General features: G+C 62.8%; 3 protein-coding genes across 7 annotated transcripts; 1 reads left to right on the top strand and 2 right to left on the bottom strand.

The window, feature by feature from the left end:
- Positions 1-545: 545 nt before the first annotated feature.
- Positions 546-13,257, bottom strand: TCF7L1 (transcription factor 7 like 1). The gene is given in 13 exon segments (XM_085242877.1): positions 546-1,465; positions 1,468-1,558; positions 2,016-2,123; positions 2,239-2,398; positions 2,750-2,893; positions 3,341-3,424; positions 3,653-3,755; positions 4,228-4,360; positions 4,638-4,721; positions 11,379-11,473; positions 11,476-11,508; positions 12,228-12,288; positions 12,370-13,257. Coding segments are annotated over 13 exon segments (1,701 nt in total). The 5' UTR covers positions 12,565-13,257; the 3' UTR covers positions 546-1,055.
- Positions 13,258-14,944: 1,687 nt separating this feature from the next.
- Positions 14,945-20,153, top strand: DBNL (drebrin like). 3 transcript variants are annotated; one of them, XM_085242881.1, is made up of 14 exons: positions 14,945-15,100; positions 15,567-15,622; positions 16,017-16,129; positions 16,355-16,429; positions 16,512-16,658; positions 17,016-17,093; positions 17,168-17,319; positions 17,468-17,510; positions 17,620-17,697; positions 17,766-17,868; positions 18,183-18,275; positions 18,690-18,784; positions 18,902-19,007; positions 19,697-20,153. In XM_085242881.1, exons 1-14 carry the CDS (start codon positions 15,018-15,020, stop codon positions 19,834-19,836), a joined length of 1,362 nt encoding a protein of 453 aa, XP_085099007.1. In that variant the 5' UTR covers positions 14,945-15,017; the 3' UTR covers positions 19,837-20,153. The 3 variants fall into 3 exon arrangements, with proteins under 3 accessions (XP_085099007.1, XP_085099006.1, XP_085099009.1); XM_085242880.1 differs by having other exon boundaries at positions 18,183-18,398; XM_085242883.1 differs by lacking the exon at positions 18,183-18,275.
- Positions 20,154-20,566: 413 nt separating this feature from the next.
- CAPG (capping actin protein, gelsolin like) lies at positions 20,567-24,573 on the bottom strand. Of its 3 annotated transcripts, none has more exons than XM_085242885.1 (9): positions 24,420-24,573; positions 23,956-24,054; positions 23,710-23,882; positions 23,486-23,640; positions 22,866-23,033; positions 21,972-22,211; positions 21,504-21,636; positions 21,345-21,433; positions 20,567-21,272 (listed from the first exon to the last, which is right to left on the bottom strand). In XM_085242885.1, exons 2-9 carry the CDS (start codon positions 23,976-23,978, stop codon positions 21,207-21,209), a joined length of 1,047 nt encoding a protein of 348 aa, XP_085099011.1. In that variant the 5' UTR covers positions 23,979-24,054; positions 24,420-24,573; the 3' UTR covers positions 20,567-21,206. The 3 variants fall into 3 exon arrangements, with proteins under 3 accessions (XP_085099011.1, XP_085099013.1, XP_085099012.1); XM_085242887.1 differs by having other exon boundaries at positions 24,358-24,566; XM_085242886.1 differs by having other exon boundaries at positions 24,489-24,507.
- Positions 24,574-25,551: the final 978 nt, after the last annotated feature.

Raw genomic sequence — 25,551 nt, 5'->3', positions numbered from 1 at the left:
CACGGGGACGGGGGGACACGTGCTGCTGCACCAGCGACAGAGCCCCGTGCAGGACTCAGCGTGGCTGTGCAGGACTCAATGCCTTCACGCAGCCCCAGGAGCAGCAGCTCTGTGTGCCTCTCTCCTCCAGCAGGAATAATCCAAACCCGGAGAGCACCCAACAGATGTTCCTTCTCCGTATGGGAAAACTCCAAGTGAAACAAAGAAATATTCTCCTGCTGAAGTCCAACATCTGTTTGAAGCTGTCTGGCTGCGGTCCAGACTTTAATTCTTGTGACAGGTCTCTTCATGCCTTTAATTTCCCATGAAATCCCATTCAAGGCGCTGCTGGCCGCATCCCGCTCCCGGTGTCGGCTGAGCGCGGCTGCATTCCCTCACAGGACTGCGGATTTTTGGTTTTTCTGACCAAAAAAACAGCGGCGTTTTGGCTCTTTTGGAGCTGCGGGGGCTCCAGGCTGACATCACCAGCAGTGATTTGCAGAGGACAGCAGAGGAAAGCAGAGTTCCACCAATCCAGGTCTTCCCGCACGGACCATGCTCATGCAGCAAAATTGCAGCTGTAGTTTTATTTCCTTTTTCTGTTTGCTTGTTTTGTTTTCATGAAAAATAACAGGGATTCAATGGCAAACCCCTCCACTGCCATCCCCACCCCACACCCCCCAGCCCAGCACCATGCTGGGGGCCAGGTCCAGCTGCAGTGGGATGGAACTGGGAGCACTGGGGGCACCAGTGCTGGATGTCCAGCGCTGTCGCTTGAGGAAGGGTCCTTTTTTTTTTTTTTTTCCTTTTATTCTTTCTTAAAAATAAAAAAAAAAATACACTTTCCCCCCTCCCCCTTTTTTTTATTTTTTAATAAAAACAGTCTTTAGGTTGACTGCCGGTAAGAGAAAGCGGCTCTTCCTCCAGAGCCTGCTTCCCAAAAGAGACAAAAAAAAAACCACCAAAAAAAACCAAAACAGTTCAGAAAAGGTCAAATATTGACCAATAACGGTTGGGAATCGTGATGGTGGCGTCGGCGGTGCTCAGCGGGCGGGGGGCTCCCGTTCAGCCCCCCCTCAGTCGGCCGGTTTGGTGACCAGCGCGAGCGGCTGCGTCTGCTGCGGGGAGGAGAGCAGCAGCGAGGGGAAGGCAATGGGCCTGGGGAGCAGCGACGGGGGGGAGCCCAGGGAGGGGGAGGAGGAGGAGGATTTGCTGGAGAGGAAGGCGAGCTGAGCTCTGGCCTCCGGCTTGGTGGTGAGCGACAGCGGCTGCGCCTGCTCCGAGTGCGTGGCGGCGGGCGCAGCCGGGGAGGCCAGGGCGGCTGACGGCGTGGCAGGTGAATCCAGCATGCTGCCGTGGGACGAGGCTGGGCTGTCGCAGGGTTTATCGGGAGGCAGGTGGTGCGGGGCGCACGGCTTCTTGCTCCTGGAGGGCAGCGCGCCTGCGGGGTGCGGGGTGGGCGCTGAGTGTGGGGGTGGGGGGGACGCGGTGGCCGCCCCTTCCCACCCAGGTACTCACTGTCTGCCTCGTGGCTTTGCTGCTGGGCCAGCTTCTCTCGCTTCCTCTTCTTTTTCTTGCCCTGTGAAATATTGCAAAGCGCTGAGGTGTGATGGGGGGACAAAGCCTGAGGGGTGGTGATGCGGCGCAATGGAGCAGCGCGCTGTGACACTGGGGGTCACGGGGACACCGGGACATGGTGACACGGGATCACGGTGGCATTGGGATACAGTGACACTGGGGTTGTGGTGACACTGGGGATCACGGTGACATCAAGGCTCATGGTGACACACGGTATCGTGGTGACAGAGGGAACTGCAGTGATGCTGAGATCACGGCGACAGGGAACACAGTGACATGGGATCACAGTGACACTGGGGTCGTGGTGACATGGGATCACAGAGGCTCCTGGTGACACTGGGGTCGTGGTGACCCAGGGCAGGTGACATGAGCCAGCATCACGGCGTCCCCAGGTCCTCAGCCCCGCCGCCTGCAGGCCCCCAACCCCACCAGATTTTGGGGACGTGGGTCACACTCACGTAGTTGTCGCGGGCTGACCACGTGGGGTAGAGCTGTGAATGCAGCTGCCGCTCCTTCCGTGCCAGCTCGTAGTACTTGGCCTGCTCCTCCCGCGACAGCGAGTGCCACTGCGAGGGGAAAGAGCGCTGCGGAGCCCGGGGACACGTGGCCAGCACTGCCAGCAGGTCCCCAGCACCACCATGGCAGCGTGCAGGCGGCTGAAGGCACGAGGGAGACGCGTACCCGCCGGCCCAGGATCTGGTTGATGGCCGCGCTCTCCTTCAGCGTGCACTCGGCCACCACCTTGGCCCTCATCTCCTTCATGTACAGCATGAAGGCATTGAGCGGCTTCTTGATGTGGGGCTTCTTCTCCTCCTCCTTCTTCACTGTGACAGGGGATTTCCTGCAGGGAGCAACATGCAGGCTCAGCTCCCCATCCCCACCCCAATCCCATCCCATCCTCATCCCCATCCAATCCCCATCCCTGTTCCCATCCCAATCCCATCCCAATCCCACACCATCCCCATCCCCATTCCATTCCATTCCATCCTCATTAAAATCTTCATCCTTGTCCTGTCCCCATCTCCGTCCCTGTCCCCACCCCATCTCACCCTATCCCCATCCTCACCTTTAACCTCAACCTCATCCTCACCCTCATTCCATCCCGATCCCCATCCCCATCCCCATCCCATTCTGTCCCCATCTTGTCCCCATCCCTAGGGCCACCACTCCCCCCCCCCGGGGCCCCACTCACGAGCTGCTGCCGGGGCTGGCGCTGGGCTGGGCTGGCTCCTGCTTCACGATGGGTGAAACAATGGTGGGGTGTGGGATGCCCGAGGGGTGCAGCCCGTGGGTGGGTGGTGGGACCATGTGTGGGGAGAAGCGGCTGGACATCAGGCTGCAGCAGAGGGAGCAGGGTTGTCAGCCCCAAACAGGCACCAACGGCCCCAAATGTCACCCCAAATCCTACTGAGGACTGCCCAGAAATAGAGAACCTCAACCCCAACCTGCTGGGGACTGGTTTGTGGCTGAGCTTGGCACATGGCACTGTGGAGCCAGGGGACATCGCTCTTTACCCACAGAGTCACCGTGGGGCCGTTTTTGGCCAGCCTGGGCCACTGCGGTCACCCAAGGCTGGTCTGTACCCACAGGCAGGTCAGGGAGGTCAGCGCCATGGGATGTGGCCAAAACCGTGAGCTAGCTCAGGGATGCCTGAGGAGGTCCCTTGTCCCTGCTCAGAGCCACCTGGCCATGGGGACACACCGGGATGTGGGGACCCATGAGGACATGGGGACCCACCTGGACACGGGGACCCATCAGAACCCAGCAGGACACAGGGACCCACCTGGACATGGAGGCGTTCATGGCGAGGGCAGGGTAGGGGTGCCGAAAGCCGCCAGGGGGGATGGAGTACATGGGCTGTCCTTGCCTGCAAATGCACGAGCTGCAGCAGACACGGGGACAAGCCCCTTCCCTGCGCCACCGGGACCCTCAGCTGGTCCCCAGCTGATCCCAAGGGGGACAACATCCCACATTTCCGGAGCGCAGTCCCTCCCTTTCCCACCCCATCACACCGGGCTCGCTGGGAACAAAGGGGCCCATGGGACACGTGGGCTGGGGACGCGGCAGGGCTGGGGCAGGAGGAGCCCATCCTTACTGTGGCATGAGCCAGCCTAGCGGGTGTGGGATCTGACCCACGGCTCCTGGAGACAGCGGGTAGTAGGGGGGCAGCTCGGGAGGGTGCGGAGGGCGCGGGATCCCTGCGGGGGGAGCAGCGTTAAATCCACCTCACTGTGAGCACCCACCTCCCTACAAGTGCCCATCCCCCTATAAGCATTCACCTCCCTATAAGTACCCATTTCCCTTTTAGCACTTGCCTCCCTACAAGTGCCCATCTCCCTACAGGCACTCATGTCCTTACAAGCACCCATCTCCCCGAAAGCACTCACTCCCCCTATAAGCGCCCCTCTCCCTATAAGTGCCCCTCTCCCTATAAACACCCATCTCCCTACAAGCACTTACCTCCCTATGACTGCCCCTCTGCCTATAAGCGCCCACCTCCCTATAAACGCCTCTGTGCCCATAGCACCCCTCTCCCTGTAACACCCCATCTCCCTTCAAGCACTCACCTCCCGATAAGCATTCACTACTTCCCTATCAGCTCCCATCTCCCTATAAGCTCCATCTCCCTATTAGCATCCCTCTCCCCATGCACCCCTCTCCTCCCCTCACCCGTTTTGGGGTCGATGTCAGGTGAGAGGTGTGCGGGCGGCGAGCCGGGCGAGAAGTGGTCATTGCTGTAGGTGATGAGCGGCGTCAGTGGGTGCATGTGGGGTGCGTGCTGCACCACGGGGACCTTGTTGGACTGTAGGGTGAGGGAGAGAAAAGATACAGTCATCCACCCCAACAACAGCCCCCCCAAAGGCACACGCCCAAAACACAGCTCCTAGAAAGCCACTCCCAGCTGGAGCTCTGTTTGCAGCAGGGTTTGGGGCACATCTCAGTAGGGTTTGGGGTCGCATCTCAGTGGATTTGGGGTCATATCTCAGTAGGGTTTGGGATCGCATATCAGTGGGATTTGGGGTCATATCTTAGTAGGTTTTGGGGCACATCTCAGTGGGGCTTGGGGCTGCTGCCCTTACCAGGTGTGCGGGTGATGGTGAGCGGCTGTCCTTCAGCGTGGCCCCAGCCGGCACATCCAACAGCGGCCACTTCATCTGCAGGTACTGCCAGAGCAAAGGGCTGTCAGCACAGCACCCCATACCCCACAGCACCCCACCTTACAGCACCCCATACCCAACAACACTCCACACCCCACAGCATCCCCTATTCCACAGCACCGCATCCCACAGCACCCACATCCCCAAGAGCCCAAACTCCCACTGCAGGCTCAGCTGAGGATGCCCCAAACCCATGGGGCTGATGGCACATTGCGGTGCCTCTTCTCAGCCCCATCAGCCCCCGCAGCCCCATAAAAGCAGATTTTGGGGACGCGCAGTGCCCACTGGGATGGGATTCTCAGCCACATTGCCCCAAATCAGAGGGCAAAGACATCAAACTGCCAGAATGTGAGAACCCCCCCCAAATTCAACGAGGGCCAGGAGAGAGGCATGTATGGCACTTCTTGGGGCTTTTTGGTGCCCCACCAGATCCATGTGTTCCCGGCAGAGGGAAAACATAAAGGTGCATTGTGTGGTGCTGGGGAATGCAGCTGGGATGGGATGGAGCAGCTGTGCCAGGAATTTCCCCACCAGGAACCGTTCTGAGCCTGGGCAGCTGGATGGGATGGGGAGGGAAGGGAAGGGAAATGGAGGGGAACGGGAAGGGGAGGGGAAGGGGAAAGGGAAGGGAAGGGAAGAAGGGAAGCCCAGCTCGGCTTTAGGAGCATTAACTCTCCCATGTCTGGAAGGAAGCAGCCCCACCTGCATCCCCCTCACCCGCATCCAGCGCCTCTGCTCCACCCCAGCAGCCCCGCTCTGTTCCCAGTTCCTTTCTCCATCTCCAGAATCCCCTGGTGCCCCCAGGAGCTCCTCATCCCCTGAACACTGCTGACATCCCCAGCTCTCCCCTTGTGCCTCCAGTACCTCCCCTTCTCCTGTACCCCCCCATTCCGAGGGCCTTCCCTCGCCTCCAGCATCCCCATCCTTTCCCAGTATCTCCCCTCCATCTCCAGTCACCCCATCTCCACTGTACCCCTCCATTCCCAGGTGGAGGTGACAAACGAGGCGTCCCCACGCCCCCGTGTCCACGTCAAGGTAACACAGGAGGTGTCCCCTTGTCCACGTCAGGGTGACACATAAGCTGTCCCCATGTCTCCATTGCGGTAGCGCAGGAGGTGTCCCTGTGTCTGTGCCAGGCTGACACACCAAGCGTCCCCACGTCCATGTTGAGGTGACACAGGACACGTCCCTTCGTCCGCGGCGGGGTGTCACATCAGGTGTCCCCACGTCTGTCTTGAGGCAGCACGAGGCGTCCCCGTGTCCTGAGCTGACGCACCAGCTGTCCCCATGCCCACGTCCGTGTTGGGGTGCCATGAGGCATCCCCGTGTCCCCACACCCGCGCTGGGGTGACGCACCAGGTGCCCACACGGAGGTGACACAGGAGCTGTCCCCACGTCCCCGTGTCCACGTAGGGGTGACCACGCAGCGCCTGCTGCGGCCCCTCGCCCCCCCGCCGCCCCCCGCCCATCACAAAGGCGCTTTCTGCTCTATTCTGTAAGCGGAGAAGCCGCTGGGGGACGGCGGCCGGGGCAGAGCTGTGTATAAAAGGCTGCTTCTCATTTGGAAGCTGCTTCAGGAGGCCGGGGAGGGGAGAGGAAGGGGGACCCTTTCAAAATATACAAAGAGGGGGGAGCTGGCGAACGGTTCAGTGCTAATGTGGAAAAATGAAGCCCCCCACCCCCCTCACCCCCCACTTTCCCACTCCCGCCCCCCAACCCGGACACAGCTCCCACTGTAGCACCACGTGCGGGGCTGCGAGCGGCAGATTGGAGCTATTAAAAAAAAAAAAGAGGAAAATAGTTGAAAATCGGTCACATTCCAGAGAGATTAGAGCAAGTTCTGGTTCCTCGTTACCAGCTCCCCCCCCACACCTCCCCAATTAAAACCAGGGGTGTTAACCCCTTCCCTGCCGGGCTGCAGTGCCGCTGTGAGCCCTCCCATCTGCCCACGTCTGTCTGTGTGTCTGTATGTCTGTCTGTCTCCCCCCTCAGGACTGGGGGTCGGGGGGGGGCTCGGGAAGGAGGCGCGAACGCTGCGGGATCCCCTAATGCCCAATTAGGGGCTTTAATGAGCGGATTTCCTCTCCTCTTCTGCATGGGGCTGAGATGTTTTCCTTGGGAAAGGGGGGAGTGGGGGAAAGCCCCACTGCATGGTGGCACCAAGGGGGTGGCACATCCCAGTGCCACACATCCCAGTGCCACACATCCCTGTGCCACACATCCCTGTGCCACACATCCCAGTGCCACACATCCCTGTGCCACACATCCCAGTGCCACACATCCCTGTGCCACACATCCCTGTGCCACACATCCCTGTGCCACACATCCCAGTGCCACCCTCCCCAGCATCCCCCAGGATGATCCCTCCCAGCTTCCCCTGAAATCACATCTCTGTGTGCTGCCGGATCCAAACCCGGTTGGATTTATCCCAGATGGAGTGCAGGAAGTGGGGAATATCAGCACACCCTGGTGCCGTGGAGCTATGGTGCCCCGGCACCCCAACGTCCCACGTCCCATTGTCCCAACATTATTCATCCCAGCATCCCATATCTGGATGTCCTGGCATCACATATCTCACATCCCAATGTCCTGGCACTGCACATCCCACACCCTGATAGACTGGAACCCTGAACTCCCACATCCCAGTGTCCCAACACTGCACTCCCAAACATCCCAATGCCCTGGCACTGCACATCCCAACATCCCACATCCCAGTGTCCTCAAGTCCCAGATCCCACATCCCAATTGGAATCCCACAGCAGCACCAGCCCCAGCTCACCCACCACAGCCTCTCCTTTTGGGTGAGAAAGGGTCATTTTGAGACCCAACCAGCCCTGACCTGCTTGTTTTCAGAAGGGGAAGCACAATGTGAAGGCTCAGCGCTGCATCACCCACCCCACAGGATGCAGCCCACTGCCCCCATGCCATCCCCCTCCCAATGCCAACACTGCCATACAAGCAGCCCCTGAGTGCCCCAAAACGCTTCCAATTTGGTCCTTTTTTCCCCAAAATGCATTCTAGTACAGCGCAGCAGGAGCTGCACATTGGGTTGCATGGACTGTTTTGCAGAACCCCAAAAATCTTTGCAGGGTGGGACGCTCCCATCCCACAGCACTCCCAGTTCCAGCACTGGGCACAGCTGGGGTAAATCCAGCCCAGTTTGGCAGACGGGAGATGCAACTTTTGAGGGAAGTGGGTTTTGCAGGGGACACCTTGTCTCCAGTGCAGATCCCATGGCACTGGGGGGAGTGGAGGAGGAGGAGGAGGAAGAGGAAGGCAGCAGAGGAAGTGCAGGGAGCCGGGAGGAAGCAGAACACTGCGCCGGGATCCGGAGCATCACCAGGACATCATGGGGAACACAGTGCCTGAGCACCCCACGGCCTCAGCACCAAACACATCCCGGACCCCCAACACCACTTTTTCTCCTCCCCCCCCAAATAACCTCAGTGGCACCAAGTTTTCCCCGCCGCCCCGGGGCTTTGTCTGCGCCCCGTGAATGGTTCCATTCATTCATCCCGCGCTCACATGGCCGCAGTGCTGCACGGTGCTGAGGGCTCCAGAATCCCAAACTCTGGGACCGAAAGGCACGGGGACATCGGGAGCAACAAGAGCCTCGGCCCACCCCCCAGCCCTGGGTTTGGGTACAGAGCCTCCGGGAACGGCGTCTCTGCATCCTCTGCTCTGCGATGCAGCACCACGGGAGCACCTGAACCCACAGCCCCCACCTGTGGGCCCACATCGGCATTCCTGAGGTTTGGGAACCCCAGGGTTCAGGATTCCCAGCGTGTGGGACTCCCAGGGTGTGTGATTGATGGGATTGCTGGGGCTCAGGCTTCCCAGTGGGTGGGATTTGCTGGATTATGGATTCGCAGGGATCAGGTTTCCCCAGGGCTGGGGTTCCTGGGTTCAGCATTCCCAGCATGCAGGACTGCCAGGGTGTGGGATTTCTGGGATCCGGGATTCCCAGTGCTCATGGTTCCCAGTGCCTGGCACTCCTGGGGCTCAGCCTTTGCAGGATCCAGGACTCCTGGGATTCAATACTCCTAGAATTAAGGAATCTCAGGGCTGATACCATTCCCTGGTGCCAGGATTTCCAGTGTTTGGGACTCCCAGGCCTTGAGATTCCCAGGACTCAGGACCCCTGGGGTTCAGAAATCCCAGCAGCCAGAACTCCCAGCACGCAGGATTCCCAATGCCTGACATTCCTGGGGTTTGGGATTCAGGATTCCTGAAGCTTGGGGTTCTTGGAATCCGAGATCCCCAAGGGTCAGAATTCCCAGGGCTTGAGATTCCTACAATTCAGGATTCCCAGGATTCGAGATTCCCGGGGCTGAGGATTCCTGGCGCTCTGGATCCCAAGATTTGGGATTCCCTGGGGCTCAGCATTCCTGGTGCCCCACACACCCAGCATTTAGGTTTCCCACGGCGCACAACAAACACCCCAAACCGGCGCACGCCGCAGCCATCCCCTTCCTCCCTCCTCCTCCTCCTCCTCCTCTTCCTCCCTCTGCTCTGGGGCTCAGCACCTCCCTCCATCCGCCCCGTCCCCCTCCATTCCATCTCCCCGCAGCCGGGATGCGCCAGGCGCTGCCCCCCGCTCCTTTCCCCGCTCCTTTTCCCACTCCTTTCCCTGCTCCTTTCCCCGCTACCGCCCGCGACTTCAAGGAAGGGACGTTAATGAAAAGCAGCTGCTCGGAATTCCAGAAAGATGATGAATGCGCGTTAAGTCCCCCAACAAAACCAGGTCTTATGAGAGTCGCCCGGAGCACTTACTTCATTGCTTTAATTTGGGAATCGTGTTGGAAAAGGGAGGGAGGGGGCGGAGGAGTTTAGTAGAGACCTCCTGTAGGTCTCATTTAAGCAAAAGAAGAAGAAGAAGAAGAAAAAAAACGCGGGGTAATTAGCCGAAGAGCATAATTAAGAAGCAGACATAAAGGGCCCATTGTGTGCCAAGGGCTGAGCGTGAGGTGCTGCTCGTGGGGAAACCGAGGCACGGCACGGCAGCACCCAAGGCTTCGCTCAGCGCCTGCCAGGCCAGGCTGGGGGGGAAACCCCCAACTCCCCTGGTGCCCAGCACCCGACAGCAGCGATCCGCACTGCACAGACCCCAAACGGGTCCTGCCAGCACAGCCCCGTGCCAGGAGCTGGGGTTGGATCATTGTTCTTGGCAGCGCGGCCGAGGGCAGATATTTGCTTTTGCAGACAGATCTGCCTCTGTGGGGCAGCCCGCGAGCGGGAGCGTCCCTGGGAAGAGATCCCAAAAGAGCCGAAATCGGCCCCAATCCCGACCCGCTTCCCACAGCCCCAAAGGTTCACCCTTCAGCTCTCCTAGAAATGGACGGAGCAATGGGATGGGGTCAGGGTACGGGGCGGTCCCATTCCCATCCCCACTGCGGGGAAAAAGGGCTAAAAGGCCCCGAAAAGCCGAATTTCTCCCTGTCTGTGGGTCTGTGGGTCGCCCAGCAGTGGGAGCAGGTGGGCAATTTGGGAGCGAGGCGAAGGAATGCGCCCACGGATGAACCCAACTCGGTGTGTGACAGCATCGCCCCTCTCACGCCCCGTGTTCTGGAGTGAAGAGATGGGGGTTGGCCCTACACGGCGCTGCCCAGCCTCTGTCCCAAACCCCAAACCCCTCTTCCTTCCCTGCAGTGGTTCATTCAGCATCGCCCCATCTGTTGCCTTTGGGGAGAAAACCGAAGGGAAAAGGCAAAAAGTGCAGCTCCACGGAGCTCCCAAGGGAAAACCCCAAACCCCAGGGTCCCTTTGCTGACCCTCTCCCAAAATGGGGATTTGGGGCCGCAGGGCTCCGCCTGAGCCCTTTTCCAGCCCAGCCTCAACGAAATCGCAAAATAAAGCCCAGGAAAAGAGAAATGACGACTGGAGAACAGGACCCGGCTGCAGGGAGGTGAAATCCCAACCGCGTCTCCCATACAGCATCTATGGGGTCTCCGTCCGGTGTCACCCACGGTGGGTCTGGGGTTGGGAGCAGCGCGGGATGCCGGAGGGGGCCGGGCTGCTCTCCCCCTCCAGTGCTCGCTCAATTTGCTTAATCAGTTTTCTAAACGCCAGACAATGTCAGCCCATTAAGGGCTTTAGGAAGTCGCAGGGAGCGCTTTTCAATGAGAAAGGCGGCGCAGCCCGGGGTCAGGATTCGGGGCTGCGCATGGCAGCGGGGGGCCGGACGAACCAAAGGACCCAAACTCGACCAGAAATTCCCAAATGCAACCAAACGCCCCCAAACCCAACCAAAGGAGCTCAAATTCAAGCAAAGGACCCCACAAGTTAAACCAGAGGACTCAAACTCAAGTAAAGGACCCCAAACTCAAGCAAAGGACCCCACAAATTCAATCAAAGGAACCCAAACACAACCAAAGGGCCCCATAAATTCAACCAAAGGACCACAAACTCAACCAAAGCTCAACCAAGTGCCCTAAGCTCAACCAAACTCGACCCCATGCCCCAAGCACAGCCCAAGAACCCAAACGCAACCAAAGAACTCAGCTGAGCTCAACACAAAGTCCCCAAACTCACCCATAACACCCCAAATTCGCCACAAGAGCAGTGCCTGGAAGGGGTCAAGCGACCACAAAGGTAACAAACCCCAAACTCTTCCCACTTGTGTTGCATGAGCAGCCCCACCGTGCTGACAGGGGTGACACTTACGGTGCGGGCGCCGCCAGGGGACAGAGCTCCATTGGAGAGGTATGGGGTGCCCAGCTCAGGGAGCATCAGGAAGGGGTAGCCGGGGTAGGGGGGCCTTTAAAAAAACCCCCATCCTGCTGTCGTCTGACCACTGGGGAGAAAAGGAGAGGGTCAGGAAACTGAGGGGGAGAGGGACCGGGGGGTGGGTCTGCATGCAGCACCACGGGGCCCATGGGTGGCACCAAGGGGCTCAGCTTCTTGCTGGGGGGGGACGACGACACATCTACTCTATCTGGGAGGGTCGCAGTCCCATGGGGATGGGCAGTCCTAAGGGATGTCCAAGTAGCATGGGAGGGGGCAATGATTTCATGGGGAAGTGCCATTCCCGTGGGTTCCCACTCCTACAAGCGGGGTTCCACGCTGGGGAGCTTTCCAGTCCCCATGGGGGGGGTCCCACTCCTATGGGTGGGGGGTCGCAGTTCCACAGGTGGGGGTCTCAGTGCCATTCCTGGGCGCTCAGGCCTTATAGGGGGGCTCCCACTTTTACGGGGCGGTGCCGATCCCCGCTCCACGCGGGGCAGCGCTGCTATGGCGGATCCCACGCCTCGGGGGGGTCCCGCTCCGGCGGGGGGTCGGGGGGGGGGGGTCCCAGTGCCGCTTCCCGCGGCGCGGGGGGGGCGGGGCCGATCGCTCCGCACGGTTTTGGGATGGGGAGGGGGAAAAGGGGGGGGAGTGAATCCCGGTCCGGCGGGGGGGGGGGGTCCCGTCCGCGGGGGGAGGAGGGTGGGGGGGGGTCCGCGCCCGGGGGAACAAAGGAGCTGCGGGCCCGCGGTCGGAGGAGCGGAGCGCGGCGGAGGGGGAGGGGGGTACCTTCAGCGAGCGCGTCCCGCGGCTTCTGGAAACTTTCCCGGGGCTGCGGGGGCCGCTCCGCCTGCGGGGCAGCGGGGGGGGCGCGGTGAGGGCCGCGGGGGGGGCCGGGGCCGCCCTCCCGCCCGCCGGGGCCCGGCCTCACCTCGGCGTCGGGGCCGCCCGGGGCGGCGGCGCGGCCCTCGGTCTCGCTGACCAGCGAGGACTTGAGCTCGTCCAGGTCCCCGTGGGCCGAGCCGCGCCCCGCGCCCTTGTCCTGCTCCTCGCCCTCGTCCTGGAAGGCGATCAGCTCGTCCGGAGCCCCCAGGTCGTCCCCCGCCGCCGGCTCCAGCTGCGGCATCGCGGCCCCCGCCCCGCGCCGCGCTCCGGCCCCGCGCCGCCGCCGCCGCCGCCGCCCGGAGGGTCGGGAATGCGCGGGGCGGCGGGGAGGGGCGGGCTGCAAGGCGACACCGCGGGCCGGGCCGGCGGGGCAGGGCAGGGCAGGGCAGGGCCGGGCCCGGTGCCGCCCCGGGCGCCGCTGCTCCCTCCCGCGATCTCGGCCGTGGGTTCCCCGGCGCTCCTCCGCCCCGCCCGGGCTGCCCCGTCCCGCCCGGATCCTCCCCTTCCACTCGGGCTGCCCCCGTCCCGCCGCCGGTGCTTCGGCTCACCTGGATCCCAGCGTCCCACCTACGGTCCCCCCGCCCTTGCGGGATCTCTCCGTCCCGTCCGGGCTGTCCCCGACCTGTCCGAGGCGCCGCAGCCCAGCCGGGTCCCTCCGTCTCATCTGAGTCCCCGCGTCCCATCCGGGATCCCCGCCGGTTCAGTCTGGGTTCCCACATCTCTCCTGGGCCGCCTCGTCACATCTGGGTGCCTGCATCCCATTAAGGGTTCCCCACGTCCCATCTGTGGTTCCCCCGTCCCTTACGGGATCGCTTCGTCCTATCCGGGCTGTCCCTGTCCTATCCAAGGCCCCGCACCCCGTTCGGATCCCTCCACCTCAGCTGGGTCCCCACATCCTGTCCAGAGTTCCCCCTACCCCCCAGGGTCCCCTCATCCCGTGCAGGGCCCCCAATCCCACCCACGCTTTTAGCTTCAGCTCACTTGGGTTCCCACATCTCATCTGGGTCCCCCCAACCCTTCCATAGTGCTGCACCCCTCCTGGGTCTCCCCCCATTTCATCCCCCCATCTCAGTCAGTGTGCACCAACACCTCTGGGTCTCCCCATTCCGCCCAGGATCCCTCCCCCTCCCCACCTCAGGGTACCCTCACCCTGTTCAGATGCTCGAATGCCACCACTAAGATGCCACTGTCCCACCCAAGGGTGCTCCCACCCCACCAACACGTCCTGTCCTGCCTTCATCCCCCGTAGGGTGCCCCAGTCCTGTCTGGATGTCCCCCACCCCTGCTGTCCCCATTCCACAGATGTGTCCCATCACACCCAAGTGTCAGCAAACTGACCAGGCGTCCCCATCCCGCCAGGACGTCCCCATCCCAATGTGCTGCTCAGGGGGATCCCCACCTCACCAGGACAACCCCATCGCAGTGGGGTACTCAGGGGGCCCCCAGCCCGCCCCACACTGAGCAGGCTCCCCATGCAGCCCCAGGCTGCCCCATAGGACAGGACCCCACTGACAAACCCCATTCTTTCAGCACTGAGTCGCCCACCCCCTCCAACCCTTTGGGCCCCCTCACGCTGCCCCACAAAGGTCCCTTTGCCTGAAATCCCCCATGAAAAGGCTTTTGTGGCGCAGAACTCAGCGGTGACCCCGAGGAGCAGCTGTGGGGTGCTGCTCTGCTCAGGCATTCCCCTTCCAGATGTTTTATGGCCCTGTTTTTAATTAACTTTCCCAATAATTGGCTGCTGGCAGTGCTCACAGCTGCGGTGTGGAGGGGGGCGGTGGGCGTCCTCCCCATCCCACCCAGGGTCACCCTGACCCATTGGGGAGCTCGGTCCCTGGGGGACGCATCCCCAAAATGCCAATTTGGGGGTGTTTGAAGGCAGCCCCTCATAAGGAGGGGCACATGGAGGATGGGGGGGTCCCAGGGTGTCCCACAGCCCCACTGTCCCCAGGGGTCCCGGGGTGGCTGGGAGACTCAGGGTGCCCAGGGGGCCCGTGGCATCCCCGGGTCCTGGGGGTGTGCCAGGCTGGCCAGGGATCCCAGGGTCACGTGGAGGCTGGGGGAGTGCTAGGGAGTCCCAGAGTGCCCAGGGGTGCCCGAGGGTCCCACTGTTCCACGGTGCCCATTGTCCTGGAGACATCCAGGTCTGTCTGGGGGCCCCATGGTGCCCATGTGGGGGGGCTTGGGGTCTAAAGCTCCTGGTGTCCCAGGGGTCCCAGCGTGTCTGGGGGTCTCAGGGTGCTCATGGGTCCCAATGCATCCGGGGTGCTCACAGATCCTGTGGGTGGCTCAGGGGCCCCGTGCCATCGGGGGGGTGTGGAAGGACAGGGTGCCCCAGGGTCCCACACTGTACCCAGGGGTCCCACGGTGTCTGGGAGGCCCCGTGTCCCCAAAGTCCCCGCGGTGGCCGTGCGATGCTGGAAGCCCGGGGGGGGTGGGGGGATGGGGGGTGACATCGCCGCTCAGAGCGGGGCGCGGGATGAGCCGCGAATGGGCCATCAGCGCGTGCCCGCGGCCACGGGTGAGGGGGCGGGGTTTCACGGGGGCGTGGTCACACAAAAGAGGCGTGGTCGCGCCAAGAGGGCGTGGCCAACGAAAAAGGCGTGGCGCGGCCGGCACTAGGGCGGCCGGCCCCCTGTGAGGGGCGGGGCTTGGAGGGGGCGTGGGCGGGGCGTGGCGGGATCCGGCGCTGCCATGGCGCTGAACCTCAGCAAGAACGGGCGGGCGCTGCAGGAGGCCTACGGGAGGGTGGTGGCGGCCGGCAGCCCCACCGACTGGTGGGCATGGGGGGGGGAGCGGAGATGGGGGTGGGGGGGTACCTGGGGGGGGTCCGGGGGTGGAAAGGTGGATGGAGGATGTGGGGGGTGTTGGGGGTTTTTGGGGTTTGGAGGGGTGTTTGGGGCTGGGGGGCACGGGGGGGAGGGGGGGAGGGCCGGAGGGAAACGGGTGGGGAGGGGGAGGTGAAAGTGAAAGTGGGATGTGGGGATATTGAGGTGTTTGGGGCTGGGGGACGGGGGGCGTGGGGGGGAGGGGGGTGGGGGTGAGGGACTGGGAGGGCCGTGGGGTGCGCGAGGGGGGGATTCGGGGCGTGGGGTGCCCGGAGTTGGGGGTCTGGGGGGGGGCTGTGGAATGCGGGCGGTTTAGAGCGTGGGGCTCATTGCGTGCCTGCGGGTCGGGGCTCGGGATGTGTGGGTGCGGGGCTTCGGGGGTGGGGGCCGCGACTCAGCCCCCCCCGTCCCACAGGGCTCTGTTCACCTATGAAGGCAACAGCAACGACCTGCGCGTGGCCGGCAGCGGGGGTGAGCGGGGCCCCAGCACTGGGCGCCTTCCTCGGAAATGGGGAAGCGGCGCCGGCCCGGCCCGCCCTCCGCCCCATGACTCCTTTCGGTTGCCGCCCGGGAGGTTGAAGCCCCGTTCCTGCTGTGTGGGGGGGTCCGGGTTTGGGGCTGGCCGTTGTGACACCGCCGCCTCCCGCTTTAGGGACGTTTCTGGGGAACGGTCTGGGGGTGCGAGCGTGTTTTTGTGGGCTTCCCCGTTCCCGAGTGGGTCCCGTGCACGCGGTGCTGGGGGGATGCTGGGAATCGTGGGCACCTCCTGGTGCCACTCGCGCTCCCTGCGGCCCCGGGGACACCGAGGGATGGCCAGGACGTGGCCAATGTCCCCGGGCCCAGCCCTGCTCCTGTCCCGGTGCAGAGGGCGGCCTGGAGGAGATGGTGGAGGAGCTGAACAGCGGCAAGGTGATGTACGCCTTCTGCAGGGTGAAGGACCCCAACTCCGGCCTGCCCAAATACGTCCTCGTCAACTGGGTGAGCTGGGATGGGGACGTGTGGGACATCCCAAATCAAAGGGCTGGAAAGGAGCTGCTGGGGTGGGGCTCGTGGTGCCACTGCTCTTTCACTGCTCTTCCATTCCATTGCTTCTGCATTGCTTTTCCATTGGTACTTTGTTGCTCTTCTTCCATCGCTCTTCCATCGCTCTTCCATCGCTCTTCCATCGCTCCTCTGCTGGTTTGCCATTGCTTCTCCACGCAGACGGGTGAAGGCGTCAATGATGTGCGGAAAGGAGCCTGTGCCAACCACGTCAGCACCGTTGCCAGCTTCCTGAAGGTTTGCTTGGCTCCTGCTGTCCCCGTTCTGTCCCCTGTGGAAGCCACTTCGGTGCTACCCTGAGCCTGATGTCCCCATGCAGGGTGCCCACGTCACCATCAACGCTCGAGCGGAGGAGGATGTGGAGCCCGAGCTCATCATGCAGAAGGTGGCCAAGGCCTCGGGGGCCAACTACAGCTTCCACAAAGAGAGCAGCCGCTTCCAGGACGCCGGGCCACAAGGCCCTGTGGTGAGTCTGGGCTGGGATGACGTCACTGAGTATGGGGAGATGGTTTGATGCTGGTGTTGGGGCTCTCACGGGGTGGGACTGCGGTGCCTTTTGCTGTTGGGTGGGTCCTATGGGGCAGATCCCTGTCCAGCAGGACCTACAGGGAGGTAGAAACAAGATGGAGAGCAACTTTTTGTGTGGTCAGGTGGAGCAGGGATGCGGGGAATGATGGGCTGTGAGGTCCCTTCCGACCCAACCGCGCTGCGATCCCTAACAAAAGCAGCACAAAGCAACGGGGTCAGCGCATTTCTGCAGGGGGATGCAAAAAAGTCACTTGTGCAGCACTGCTCTGACCCCACCGCTGTCCGCCCCGCACAGGGCTCCGTCTACCAGAAAACCAACGCCATGTCTGAAATCAAGCGAGTCAACAAGGACCACTTCTGGGCCAAAGCCGAGGTGAGGGCTGCAGTGCAGCACTGCGGGCTGCGTGGCGGAGCACAGTGGGCTGAGGCGGGGCCTGCACCCAACAGAAGGATGAGGAGAACCGGCGCCTGGAGGAGAAGCGGCGCGCGGAGGAGGAGCGGCAGCGGCTGGAGCGTGAGCGGCGTGAGAGGGAGCTGCAGGAGGCAGCGGGGAGAGAACAGAGGTTCCAGGCACGCTCCAGCCAGATCGAGGCCCAGAAGTGAGTCCTGAGCACCTCCAGCCCCATGCCACCCCTTGCCACCCCTTGCCACCCCTTGCCACCCCTTGCCACCCCTTGCCACCCCTTGCCACCCCTTGCCACCCCTTGCTGTTCTTTCTCTCCCCTTTGTCCCCCCGTCTCCCCGCAGGAGGCTGCAGCAGGAGGCAGAGAGGCGGGAGCAGCAGCAGTGGGTGAGCCTCGTGCCGTCCCTGGGACTTTGGGGTGCAGATGTCCCCTTTGTTCACCCCCCGCTTTGGGGTCCACGCGGTGGGGCCGTCACCGTCCCCTCTGGTGCCGCAGAAGGAGCAGCAGGCAGAGGAGCATGAGGCCGGGCAGCGCCGCAGCGTCCGGAGGAGCGAATCAGTGGAGAAAGCCCAGGTGAGACCACAGCCCCACAGCTGGGGGTTTCCTCGCTAGACCCCCCCTGAGCCCCGCTCCACACGCAGGAGGCGGCGTCACTGATTGCGCAGCGCCCGGGGAACCCGCGGGACATCTTTGTGCAGAGGGAGCGGGCGGCACCTGGGGACACTGCAGCCACTGCACAGCCAGGTGAGGGTCTTGGGGGGATGGGGGGAAGGGAATGTGGGCGCCCAGTCCCAGCCAGGGGAGGGTCTGCAGGCGGTGACCCCATGAGCAGCTCAGCTTGGTGCTGTTCACATCACATTGCTTTGCACGGGTGCACCGCAGTGTGGTGGGAACGCTGCTGAGCACCGGGATCGGTTTGGGGGCAGGCAGTGCCCTCATGGGGGCTGACAGCTTTTTGGTGGTTTTCCAAAGTGAGGAGGGAGGACAGTGCCTGTCTGTGCCCAAAAAACCTGGCTGCAGGCAAGACCCCTCCCCGAGCCCCCTCTCCTCTCTTCCAGGCAAACTGCGCAGCCCATTCCTGCAGCGGGAGCAGGACGCCGTGCCGACCCCCACCCCCCCCATCCCGGACCCATCCCCGGTGCCGGCCCCAGGTGTGTGCTGTGCGCCCACCCCCCGGCACTGCGCCGCCTGCTCCCGTTCTGGAACCCGGTCTCCTCCTGGAGATCTCCATCCCACCTGGACGTGCTGCTGGGTGGGAGCAGAGGGACCCGGAGGTGCCCACAACCTCGTTGTGACTTCGTGACCCCTTGGGCTGCACACCCCCCCCCCCCCGGCAGCACGGTGCCGTGGGGCTGCACTCACCGCTAGATGCTGCTCTCGGCCAAGCTCCAGCACAGCCCTTCCCACCAGCATTGCTGTCTGTGGTGTTCTAGGCAATGACTCACATTGAGCACGAGCTCCCCCTTTCCCCCTCCCCCCCCAAATAAGAAACACCACTCGGGGCTCCGTGACCCCCCCGCTGTGGGGGGAGCACTATGGCTGAGCTGCCGCCGTTCCCCCCGCAGGACACAACGTGAGCCCAATGGGGGCCCACACGGATGGGGAGAACGTGTATGAAGATGCAGCTGACAGCGCGGCCATCTACGAGGAGCCCCCACAGGTTGGGTTCTGCCTCTGCTTTCAGGCTCCAGCTTTATGGGGGTGCACCCCCTCTGGTGCTGCCCTCAGCCCGCATTGGGTTTGCTGCACCCCCTCAATGCCCCCGTTCCCTTCCCAGGACCACGATGATGGAGCTCAGTACCAGTACCCGGGTGGGTACCAGCAGGAGCCCGAGCTGGCGGGGAAGGGGCTGTGTGCCCGAGCGCTCTACGACTACCAGGCGGGTATGGGGGGGTGTCCCTGAAATGGGGGAGTTTTCTCTGAAATAGGGGGGTGGCTCCTCCAGAATGGAAGGGTTCTCCAAAACGGGGTGGCCCCTCTGAAACTGGAGAGGTTCCTCCCAGTATAGCAGCGCTGCCCCAGAATTGGGGGTTGCCCCCAAAATAAGGAGGGCGTCCTCTGAAATGGGGGGCGTTCCTTCAAAATGGAGAGTTTCTTCTGAAATGAACAGTGGGGGTTCCTATGGACTAGGGGGGTTCCTCCAAAATGAGGGGGTTCTACTGAATGAGGGGGGGTCCTCTGAAATGGGAGGAGGTCCTCAAAAAAGGGGATTTCTTCTGAAATGGAAATGATGGGTGAGGGGGGAGACTCTCCAGAGTTGGGGAGAGCCCTCTGAAATAGGGGAGGTTCCTCCAAAAGATTCCTCCAGTAAGAGGAGGGGTCCCTCTGAAATGGGGTGAGCTCAAGAATGAAGGAGTCCCTCTGAAATGGAATTCTTCAGAGGAGGGAGGGTCCTCTGAAACTGGAGGGGAGGCTCTGAAATCGGGAAGGTTCCCCCAGAAGGGCTCCTCCAGAAAGAGGAGAGATCCCTCCTAAATGGAAGGAGTCTTTCCTAAATGGAGGAGGTTCTCCCAGAATGGGGGGCCAAGGGGTTCCCCTGCTTTGTCCCACATCCCCCTCTCCCCCCTCCCAGCGGATGACACCGAGATCTCCTTTGACCCCGAGAACATCATCACCAACATTGAGATGATCGACGAGGGATGGTGGCGGGGCTACGGCCCTGATGGCCACTTCGGGATGTTCCCCGCCAACTACGTGGAGCTGCTCGAGTGAGGTCAGTGGGGCGGGCAGTGCCCAGACCCCCCACCACCACTGGTTCTTCTGAGCAGCGCCAGCTTCCTGCCTTCCTCCCCCCGACCCCAGCACCGGGCCGTGCCCCCCCAGCCCCCAGCGCTCTCTGGGGGGCGATGGCAGCACCTCGCCGTGACTCCCCCACCCCCCCCAAGCTGTGAGCGCTGCCTGCCCCATTCACTGTGAAGGAGGAAGAGCGCGGTGCAGCGGCGGCCTTCCTCCCCCCGGTTTGCTTTGGGATCAAGGACGCGGCGGCTGTTGGCCGCGGGTCAATAAAAGGGCTTTCTTTGGTGTCAGGACCCTGTGGGGTTCCCTGCTCTGTGTGCCCCCCACCCGCAGCCTGTGGCTGAGGGTTTCTCTGCACCACTGGTGGCGTTTTGGTGCAGCGCTGGCACAGAGAGCAGCTTTCTAACAGCTGCCAGCGCTAATGAGGAACCCTTAATTAAGAGGAAGCTGAGCGGAATGTATTCTGCAATGGGTCAGAAACCACAGCCAGGCGTGGGGGCATTGTCGGGGCGGGGGGGAGGAATGGGTGAGAAGAGGTTAATTGGCACAGGCAGGGTGGGTGGCACCAGGGGTGCTCAGGCTGCAGTGCCCCACTGCTTCCCAGTCACCTCAGCACCCACGGGTGCTGCTGGGCCACCCTGCCCCAAGGCCGCTGTCCCCCCCTGCTGTCCCCAGCCCCACGTCCTTTATCTCCAGGGCTGCAGTGTGGGTTCACACCATGCCTTTATTTGTGCAGTGTGAGGGTGGCAGGTGGGCACGGCGGTGACGGCAGGGACGTGGCACGGCAGTGTGGGCCTGGGGACGGCATGGGATGGCACTGAGAAGGGATGGCATGCAGTGGGGTTGGAGAGGGAGGTGGCATGGGGATGGCATGGCCATGCAGGTGGCGTAGATGTGGAGAGGGAAATGGCACGGGCTCAGAGGCGGGTGGCACGGGGGGTGGCACGGGGGCAGCATGGGCATGGAGATGGATCCAGGAAAGATGGGCGTGGGGGGCATGGGCTCAAGGACAGCACGGGATGGGGCACAGGGTTGGCACTGGGATGGGACGCCACAGAAATGGGGCTGGAGATAGAGGTGGCAGTGGGGTGGTGTGGGGATGACGTGGGCATGGAAACGGCGTGGACTTAGAGACAGAGATGGCATGGGGGAGGAATGACCTTGTAGATGGCGTGGGCTTAAAGAGAGACAGTGTGGGGATGGCATGGCCTTGGATACGGTAAGGGTGGGGTGATGGCGCAGGGCTGGGTTGGGCTTGGAGCTGGCACAGGGATGGAGGTGTGGGGAATACGGTGGGTGTGGGAATGGGGTCACAGCCTGTCCCTGCCCTGTCCCCACGGTGCGCCTCACTTCCAACCACTGAAGAACTGCTTGAAGAGAGGCGTCTCGTGGCCCTGCGGCAGGATTTCCACCTGCGGGACGGCGATGGGGACACGATGGGGATGGGAGGACGTGGCCCGTGCCCCCCACCCACCTCCACCCACCTGTGTGTGGGGCGAGTAGCCCATGCGGGTGATGGTCTGCTCGGCCACGCTGAGGGCCGCCTGCCGCTCCTGCTCGTTGGCTTTGCGCCCTGCGGATGGGGACGTCAGCGCCAGACGGAGGGTGGCCCCGTCCCCTGCCCCATCCCCATCCCCGGGTACCTTTCCACACGTAGACCTTCCCCCCGGCGCCCGTGTCCAGCACGAAGCAGTCATCAGGGCACAGCAAGCTCTGGTTGAAGGGGCAGTTCCGGGCCACTTCGCTCAGGTCCATGCGCCCCGTCGCGTCCGACACCTGGGGTGGTCACCGTGTCACCCCCATCCCCAGCAGGGACAAACCCTGCTGCGACCGCCTCGGTGTCCCTCGTCCTTGCCCAGCCCCACGGCCACACAGCCCAAAGGATCCTACAATTATCTATGGTGGGAAAGTCCTTCACATCACCGAGTCCGACCGCCAACCTGACCCTTAGAGCCATGTCCACACATCCCTTACGTACCCACAGTGAAGCCCTGGCTGCCCCAGGACGGGCTGGATGGAGCTTTGGGCAACCTGACCCACTGCAGGCCAACCAGCCCGCAGCATGGAGGTCCCCAAGCCGTGCCCAGCCCCACGCATCCCTCGTGCCTTGCCTTGTAGAGAACGGCCATCCCTGCGTTCCGATCGGCCGCTGCGTCCTCCTCAGGGCTGCCCTCCGTCAAAGTGGGCTTTGGGCCCAGCACCTGCAGCATCTCGGGGGGCTCCTCGCCGTCCACCACCGTCTCCAGGCGCGCTTTGCCGCCCCGCTCGCTGTCACGGATGGCTGCAGCCAGCTCCTGTGCCCGGCTGCGCTCCAGGACGTTGCTCCGCGCCCCGCACCACGTGAAGATGGTCTGGGGACAGGGATGGCAACGTGTGTCCATGGCCACCCAAAGGGATGTGTGCCCTGATGGATGGATGGATGCACACCCGGAAAGACAGGCAGACGTTGGAACAGATGGACACCCAAAAAGATGGGTGAAGAGCTCTGTGGAAGGACAGACAGACACCCAGAAGGATCGCTGGACACCCAGAAAGCCAAACACCCCTATGGGCTCGTGGATGTTTTGACAGACAGATACCCCATCAGAGGGACATCCCAAAGGACAGACAGACATCCTGGTAGATGGACTCCCAAACGGACAGATGGACATGTGGGAAAAGAGTCAGATGCTGCTATGGACAGATGGATGCTTTGACAGATGGACACCCCAACAGATGGGACACGCAGAAAGGTGAAGAACCCAACAGAGCAATACTCAGAACAGACACCCAGATGGACAGCTGGACACCCCTATGGACAGATGGATGCTTGACAGACAGACAGACACCCCACAGATGGACACCCAGCAGGACAGCCAGCCTGCCCTACAGATGGAGAGCTGCCCTGATGACCATAAGGACACCCCAACGGACAGACGGACACCCGGACAGACACACTGCACTTCCTGCACCAAGCAAAAGGATCGGGGGGACAGGGAAGGGACGGCAGCGACGCGGCCACGCACCTCTCCCAGGTCCAGGATGAAGCAGTCGCCGGTGTTGAAGCTGGCCCAGCTCAGGTCCCGCTCCGTGGCCCGGATGTTCCTGCGGCCCTTCACCTGGTACAGCCGGCACACGGGGCCAGGGCCAGCGCTGCGCCGCGCCGCCTTGAAGGCCGAGTCCACACCACCCTCCTGCCGGCACCGTGTGCTGAGCGCCCAGCATGGGCACTGACCCATGGCCAGCACCCATCGGCCCCATCAGGGTTACCCAAGATCCCACTGGTGATGCCCAAATCCCATTAGGGTTGCCCCATGGCCCGTTGGTGATGCTCATTGCCCATTGGCGATGCCCAGCTCCCATCAAGTTTACCCAGGCAGCTACTGGTGATGCTCATCACCCATTGGTGATGCTGAGCTCTCATTAGGGTTACCCAAGAGCCCGTTGGGATGCCCAGAGCCCTTTAGGGTTACCCAAGAGCCCGTTGGGATGCCCAGTGCCCTTCAGGGTTACCCAAGAGCCTGTTGGGATGCCCAGAGCCCTTAGGGTTACCCAAGAGCCTGTTGGGATGCCCAGGAGCCCTTTAGGGTTACCCAAGAGCCCGCTGGTGCTGCTCATTGCTGACTGGTGGTGCCCAGCCCCACACCTGGTAGGTGATGCCATGGGGGAAGTAGCCCATGAACTCATCAGACTCGTGGCCCTGCGCCTCGCGGTGGGTGACGGGGCGCTCGGCCAGCAGCGCGTTCAGCTGGGTGCTCAGCAGGGCGCAGCCCCCCCGCTCGTCCTGCGACGCCTCCCGACCTGCAGTGGGCAGTGACAGCTCAGCGGGACCCCCACACCCCCCCCATTGCCCCATCGCCCCATGCTCACCAATCCAGAGGTGCAGGTGGGCTCGCTCCTCAGGCCCCAGGTGCAGCACCAGATAGGCGTCCCCCGAAAAGAAAACACCCCAAGAGCTCTCAGGGACCGGCACCGGGCGCAGCTTCTCCACGCGCCAGATGTGCAGCCCAGGGCGGGTGGGCGCGGGGCCGAAGGGGGAACCGCTGCAGGGAGAGGGGCGTTGGTGAGGGGTCCTTGGGGTTATAGGGTGGGGGGAGGGTGTGGAGGGTGTGGGACCTTTTGGGGAGGGCCGTGTACATGGTGTTGGGAAGGCGGTGGGGAGAGCGATGGACGGATGGACAGACGGGTTGGCACCCCAAGAGGGAGATGGATGCCCTGATGGACAGAAAGACAGAAGTGTGGTCAGACCCCCACCACAGACGCCCTATGGAGAGATGGGTGCCCCAACAGACATACGGACACCATCCTCCAACAGACACCCCAACGGACAATGGATGCCCCAAGGGACAGATGGACACCCCCAACAGACAGATGGACACAATCCCCACCACAGACACTCCAATGGACAGGCAGACACCCCAACAGACAGATGGACAACCTAACCGAGAGATGGACACCCCAATGAACAGACACTTGGACAGACAGACACCCCTGTGAGTTACACAGACAGATGCACACCTGGACAAACACAGAAGGAAAAGGACGGGCAGGACACCCTGATGGATAGACAGACGGACAACCTGACCGCTGGACTCCCCAAATGACAGACAGCCACGTGAACGGACAGACAGGAGGACAGCCAGACGGACACCCAGACAAACAGGCAGACGCCCCAACAGCCGCGGGACACCCGGAAGCAGCAGTCAGATGCCGCTGACTCAAGCAGGAAAGGGTGCGGACGTGGGAGGGGGCGGGGGGGGCCGGGCCTGTCCCTGCATGTCCCCCCCCCCCGAGCACGTGGCCACGAGGGGGCTGCTGGCATGCGACCCCAGCCGGGAGTCTGGGGGTCCCAGAGCCCTGCTGGTGGGGAAGGGGTTATGGGGATGTACAGGGGGGAGCTGTGCTGGGAACTATAACTGGGGCTGGGGAGCAGCACTGGGAGTCATACTGGAGGGGGATGTCCCGTACTGGGATTGCTGGATGGGGCGACTGGAAGTGTGTGGGGGGGGCTGTATTGATACTGGGGGGGGCAGCACCGGAGGGACCGGGAACACCGGAGGGACTGGGGAGCGTTGGGTGAACTGTGGGCACTGGGAAGTTACTGGGAGGAACTGGAAGCTGTGGTCGCCACAGGGCAGCCCCCCTCGCCGGCCACCCCCGCCGCGGCGTGTCTGGGCGCTGAGTCACAGCCGGGCTGGGGGCCACGCGTGTGACGAACGCGGGGGGGCTCAGCCACGTGGCTCGGCCTCCGCGGGACCCGGGGAGCCTGCGGGGCCTGGTGGAGGGACTGGGGGAGCGGGATGGGGACAACGGGGGTGACCCCGTGCTGGGCGGCACCGAGGAGTGGTCCTGAGCCCAGCGCCAAGGCAGTGACAGCGCTGTGCCCGTTCCCGTGCGGTGCCATGGGGAGCCGGGCCTGAGCAGCGTGAGCAAAGCAGCTGTGAGTGCGGTGCGGTGCGGTGCGGTGCTGTGCGGTGCTGCTGCCCTGCAGCGCCCATGCAGCATCAATGCCATGGGGCGCAGTGGCGATGCAGTGCTGTGCAATGCCAATGCAACGCCAGTGCAATGCAAATGCAACGCCAGTGCAACACCAGTGCAGTGCCAATGCAGCGCCGGTGCAACATCAGTGCAACATCAGTGCAACATCAGTGCAACATCAGTGCAACGCCATCGCAGCTCCGTCCCACGCCATCAGTCCCGCTCCGGCCCGCT

This window comes from Meleagris gallopavo, chromosome 24, assembly GCF_905368555.1.
Source record: "Meleagris gallopavo chromosome 24, MGAL_WU_HG_1.1, whole genome shotgun sequence".
In the NCBI taxonomy this organism is placed as follows: domain Eukaryota; kingdom Metazoa; phylum Chordata; class Aves; order Galliformes; family Phasianidae; genus Meleagris; species Meleagris gallopavo.
The sequence above is the reverse complement of the archived record's forward strand: the minus strand, read 5'-3'. Positions and strand labels throughout refer to the sequence as shown.

Excerpts from the sequence above, each read along its gene's own strand:
- DBNL (XM_085242880.1), top strand. The coding sequence starts at position 15,018 with ATGGCGCTGAACCTCAGCAAGAACGGGCGGGCGCTGCAGGAGGCCTAC. Across the intron at positions 16,130-16,354 it reads AATACGTCCTCGTCAACTGG|ACGGGTGAAGGCGTCAATGA; the intron begins GTGAGCTGGGAT and ends TTCTCCACGCAG. Across the intron at positions 17,511-17,619 it reads GGCGGGAGCAGCAGCAGTGG|AAGGAGCAGCAGGCAGAGGA; the intron begins GTGAGCCTCGTG and ends CTGGTGCCGCAG.
- CAPG (XM_085242885.1), bottom strand. The coding sequence starts at position 23,978 with ATGTACACGGCCCTCCCCAAAAG. Across the intron at positions 23,883-23,955 it reads TACACGGCCCTCCCCAAAAG|CGGTTCCCCCTTCGGCCCCG; the intron begins GTCCCACACCCT and ends CTCTCCCTGCAG. Across the intron at positions 23,034-23,485 it reads CCCATGGCATCACCTACCAG|GAGGGTGGTGTGGACTCGGC; the intron begins GTGTGGGGCTGG and ends CGGTGCCGGCAG.